The 5,655-nt window shown below is 40.4% G+C and overlaps 1 protein-coding gene and 1 long non-coding RNA gene across 2 annotated transcripts in view; one reads left to right on the forward strand and one right to left on the reverse strand.

Moving 5' to 3' along the window:
* The first annotated feature begins 1,775 nt into the window (after positions 1-1,775).
* LOC117151219 lies at positions 1,776-3,131 on the forward strand. The gene is made up of 2 exons (XR_004460979.1): positions 1,776-2,012; positions 2,801-3,131. It is a non-coding gene; the product is annotated as an uncharacterized LOC117151219 (long non-coding RNA).
* A 383-nt stretch (positions 3,132-3,514) lies between these two features.
* LOC100740936 (actin, clone 205) overlaps positions 3,515-5,655 on the reverse strand; it is a 9,464-nt gene continuing 7,323 nt past the window's right edge. The window contains exon 3 of the mRNA XM_012380886.1: positions 3,515-4,901. Within this exon, the coding sequence (XP_012236309.1) occupies positions 3,765-4,895 (1,131 nt within the window). The 5' untranslated portion in view covers positions 4,896-4,901 and the 3' untranslated portion in view covers positions 3,515-3,764. The remainder of the gene's footprint in view (positions 4,902-5,655) is intronic.

Here is a 5,655-nt window from a genome sequence, read left to right on the forward strand (position 1 = left end):
CCGTCTTCCGTTAGGCGCTAATCGGCCGAGGGTCGAAGGGCACCAGCGTCCAATCTGATTCATCCTCCAATTTATGTGCCGTCATATTCATTAACCGGAAGGTAGACACAGAGCACATGTCCAGCTTGTTCTTCTTACCTAACGTGTCCTGTATCTAACGTTTCTTCATTTTTCAAAATACGTTGGAACATTCGAGGTACCTGGTACGTTTTAAATAAAGTTACGTTATAGACAAAGGCTGTAAGAAAATGACAAAATATTTTCGATCGAAGAACAACGGAGATGATTTAAAGTAGACGACGAAGTTTAGTTTCCTTTCAACTTAAATGTAGATAGAACATTTGATCGTCGAAGAACGGAAGAGGCGATCTCCGAACGACTATAGGCTATGACGTTCGTGCATTTATGGCAGGATCAAAGGTGCAAAAATGTATATAAAATGTCCGAAGTTTATGATATTTGGCGGGTGTTTTGTTTAGATTCTATTTCTTTAGTTGTCTTAAATATGAATCTACGTGTATTTGTGTATTTGTATCTGGTAATGCGATTACGAGCGTATAAATACTTGCTGCTGTATTTAACCGGAAAATTAGGATTTACGTGTAAGTTGAATTTAATTAATTAAAAGCAGAAAAAAAATTTATGTGAGTGTTAGCAGTAGTAATAGTCTATAAATATAGAGCTTAGCGAAGCTTATGGGATCTTGAGATCGCAATGTTTTTGAATGAAAAGTTTAGATCGGTGTGTCGGTAGCTTTTAATAGACGTGAAAGTTTATGAGGTTCGGACGAAACGTGCTTCGTGAAAGGAAGATTCAACAAAGTGGATTTCGATGTTTACGATACGTAGTAAATGAATGTTTATCAATTAATGAATGTTTCGTTTAGGATTGCGTTATTTTCGAATTCAAGTTAGGAAGATACGCATCCGGTTAATAAGAAGGGATAAACCCAAAGAGAAACCTGGAATAAATTTCTTAAATACGAGATGATCTCTCGACAAAAGAAATCTTTCAATAAACACGTTATAGTTAAAATTTAATCGCTAGATACGTGTAACTGAAATTAAGTTGAATTTTGCGCGCCTTGCGAAATATATTTCGTGCGTTCTCCTCCGACTGAATCGACAATATCTCGGAATTATCCGTAACAAATTTAAAAAATTTTGTACAAAAATTTCCACGCAGAATTTACGGTGCAACGATAAAACTATAAAAAAGTATCGAAATAAATAAAAAGATCGATCTGCTTAAAATTTACGAAAAGTAAAATACTAAAACAACGAAAAGCATAAAGGCAAAAGCGTAACAGCCGTAGAAGTAGCATAATAGAAATTTAAATATTATCCCTCTAAAACGAACGTATTAGACCAACCGATTATCGTTCTAATTTCACCGATTGACGTTCGATTTCTCTGATTTCGTAATTTCGAACTTTCGTGATTCGGAACTTTTCTCTTGAAATATTAAATTTTTTAAGGCCGCTGATCTCTAAAATGTTCACGACAAGCGCATTATTTCGCGGCTGTCGTTCATACTCGTAAACGAATAATATATGACTTGATATGGCCGCAGCGTGCCAACAATAATAATCCGAATTACAGTTGGGACGCGACGCCATTTTCGATGCTAAACGATCCGTATATTATGGTTGCGTGCAACGCCGGGTGTAAATGGCTCAATCAGCCATTTACGGCCGATGAAATGCATATAGAATCGAATTATTGGACGATTAGGCTGCTTTCTATAATTGGGAGTGCACAGGGCGACCACGTAGCTCGAGCCACCACCGATCCCCTCCACCTTTTTGCAAGAGCCACCGTCGAAACGTGCGACCGATTCGCAGATTCGCATTGCCGTGTTTCAACCCCGAAACGGCACGTCTTTATCGCAAACGAACTTCCACACGGAATCCCCTTGTACGCATACAGACGGTGATTCGATCGATCGACCAACAAGTTTCCAAGTTTCGTGACCGTGCAAGAAGATGACAATGTTCGGTGGAATGTTCGAAGGTGATGAGATTTTCATTTATATAAGAATATCGGTAGAGATTGAGGGGCTCGTGACAAAGACGACCCTTGCCAAGCCTTTTCGCTATTTAGATAGTAACGCGTTTCAGAAAATTCACGACTTAGCGGAATCGGTATTACGAAAAATGATCTATGTCCTGATTTATCGTCGAACGAAAATCGAACAGTTGTGCCAAAACTTTATAATTGAATTAGATATAGCTGTTGGATATAGCTCGATATACTTAGAGACACGCTCGTAGTTATAATGCGATACGATGAATATTTCGTTAAGAGAAATTGTAATGTACGAAAGACGCTGCGGGGTATTCTTTGAATTTCCTGAGAAAAGACAAACATAAACAAGAGTCGTTTTTGCTATCTGGCCTTTGATTAAAGTATAGCTTTCGCGGAGAATTAAGTACGTTAAAGTACTTTATCAATGTACGTTGTCAGTGATGTAATTATCGGATAAAGAAAGATATCGACGATAATAATTGTTATTTAACTTAAGTGCTGATATCTTTCATCGTAACCGTAGAGTATATTATAGAGTTGTAAAGAATTGCAAGAATCGTAATTGCAAGAGAGTGGAAACTTTATAGAAGTATGGAGGAATTTTGAAGAACCAAATTCTTCTCTTCATGCATGTGCGCTTAGTGTGTAATTCGACAATTTTAAGGAAGTAAGAAGACGGCAAAATAATTCTACGTATAAGGATATTCGGACTACCTTTTGTATAAATATCACAATTTGAGCAATTGATTAGCATGATGAATGCAAATTTGCAGATACTGCGATGCGAAAGACACAAACAGGACAAGCACTCAATGTATGGACTACGCTAAAGGAGAAAGCCAGCATTAAAGGGGAGCGTGTTCCTGGATGAGGGCGCGTCTATCCTTAACAAATTGGCGACGAAGCTTACGATAACGTAAAGAAGTCCGTTTGGATACCCCGGTAATTTTGATAGAAGCAATGAGTTACTCCTTCGCGTAATTCAATCCATGCATGGTAGATGACGATACGTATATTACTGTCCCTTCCAAAATGTTATTTATGTTGAATACGAGTGTTGAGATTTGAATAAATATATTTTTCTAGAAATTCTAGAAATTTTAAGTTTGTTAAGCCGACATTTTACCCAGTTTTTATTGATGTATGCAAAACTTTTTTCTAGTACAGCCTATCAATACGAACGTATAGTAATTGATGGCTGGCCCCTTTATTTCAATTTGATCCTAATATTTGCAGTGTCCCCCCCATTGCAAATGCACGATTCTAATGAGAAATTATCCGGTTTGTATCTTATTGTAACATATTTAATCGTAATGTAGTGTGCAATAATGTTTTGATCAAACAAAGATGAAATATTTTTCGATTGGATCAGAAGAATAGATACTTCATGATTGAAGAATAATGTGCGAAAGATATAATAGAATTGAAAATAAATCGATTATTAAAGAGCAATTGATATTCAGGGAATCGTAAAATGAAAAGCTACGTTTTGATTAGTTGTAAGAATATAAGACTGATTTATTCCGTAGATGTAAACTTATATACAAAAGATGACGTGTATGTTCAGACCATGTTCGTCGGAAAAAATCTCACCGCCACGTAGAAACAGTGCCGATAGAATTGAACTAACGGAGTCGCAGCTAGACGAAGCGGTACGGCAGTGAACGGTGTGTTTGGGGAAAAGGTGTAGCAATAACAATATCGATAGTAATAATAATTTGAATCGAGCATAACTGCTTAGAAGCACTTGCGGTGAACGATGCCAGGGCCGGACTCGTCGTACTCCTGTTTGGAGATCCACATCTGTTGGAAGGTGGACAGGGAGGCCAAGATGGATCCACCGATCCATACGGAGTATTTCCTCTCGGGGGGAGCGATGATCTTGATCTTGATGGTCGATGGGGCCAGGGCAGTGATTTCTTTCTGCATACGGTCGGCAATACCGGGGTACATGGTGGTACCGCCAGAGAGTACGTTGTTGGCGTACAGATCCTTACGGATGTCGACGTCGCACTTCATGATGGAGTTGTAGACGGTTTCGTGGATACCGCAGGATTCCATACCCAGGAAGGAAGGTTGGAACAGGGCTTCTGGGCAACGGAACCTCTCGTTACCGATGGTGATCACCTGTCCATCGGGCAACTCGTAGCTCTTCTCGAGGGAGGTGCTGGCAGCAGCGGTGGCCATTTCCTGTTCGAAGTCCAGGGCGACATAGCAAAGTTTCTCCTTGATGTCGCGCACGATTTCTCGCTCAGCCGTGGTCGTGAAGCTGTAACCTCTCTCGGTGAGGATCTTCATGAGGTAATCGGTCAAATCGCGACCGGCCAAGTCCAGACGGAGGATGGCGTGAGGAAGGGCGTAACCTTCGTAGATGGGTACGGTGTGCGAGACACCATCTCCGGAGTCCAAGACGATACCGGTGGTACGACCGGAAGCGTACAGGGAGAGCACGGCCTGGATGGCGACGTACATGGCCGGGCTGTTGAAGGTTTCGAACATGATCTGGGTCATCTTTTCGCGGTTAGCTTTTGGGTTCAGGGGAGCCTCGGTGAGGAGGACTGGGTGTTCCTCAGGGGCAACACGCAATTCGTTGTAGAAGGTGTGATGCCAGATCTTCTCCATATCATCCCAGTTGGTGATGATACCGTGCTCGATCGGGTATTTCAAGGTGAGAATACCTCTCTTGCTCTGTGCCTCGTCGCCGACATAGCTGTCTTTCTGACCCATACCGACCATCACACCCTGATGTCTGGGGCGACCTACGATCGAGGGGAATACGGCACGGGGAGCGTCGTCTCCGGCGAAACCGGCCTTGCACATACCGGATCCATTGTCGACAACAAGGGCTGCTACTTCGTCGTCGCACATTTTGCTTTTTCTTCGATTTTAAGTGTCTGTAACAAAAATCGCAGTCGTTCTTAATTTCACATCGTTACTTTCTTTATATGACCGTTTGATAACATTGGTGTCTAGTGTCATCGAATATTTGAGTTTATCAAATACATATCTGTTTCCAATGTTATCGTAGCGAGTAAATCTATTTCCGTAGATTTTGCACTGATTTATTGCGAAAACCTGTCGGAGATTTGTGACGTATGGCACTAATACTTGATGTTGTAAAATTCGCTCGACAATCGTGTTTATATCAGGAAAAAAATGTGAGCAAAATCGTAAGAAATGTACGTGTAGCTGAAAGGGCTAGGAGTAAAATTCTATCATCATTTTCAGCAACTCAATAGTTTCGAGAGAAAGAATTCTCGTACAAAATCCCGATTCTTCTATTTTAACTCAACAACGCAGAAAATGATTTTTATAACTTGCAAAATCCTACTTTACGTTATATTTAATTTACTAAACGAAAATCTAAGAGTCAGTTTTTAAGTAGCAAAAATATTCTCACGAAACAAAATGAAAACAAAAAGAAGAATTCAAAATAATTCTCCAACGAAAAAAAAAAAACAATCGTTCGCTCGATAAATATCGTTCAGTTAGAAAATACGCGAAAGTGTAGGAAGCTAGTGAAACGGTATAGGCATCGTGTAGCGCGATGAAGTTTTCGCGGAAAGCGTCGACGCTCGCCAGAATTGACCCAGTTGCCTATAAAACGATAGGCAAGCGGCCCCGGCGT

This window comes from Bombus impatiens, unplaced genomic scaffold, assembly GCF_000188095.3.
Source record: "Bombus impatiens unplaced genomic scaffold, BIMP_2.2 scf_0114, whole genome shotgun sequence".
Taxonomy (NCBI): Eukaryota; Metazoa; Arthropoda; class Insecta; order Hymenoptera; family Apidae; genus Bombus; species Bombus impatiens.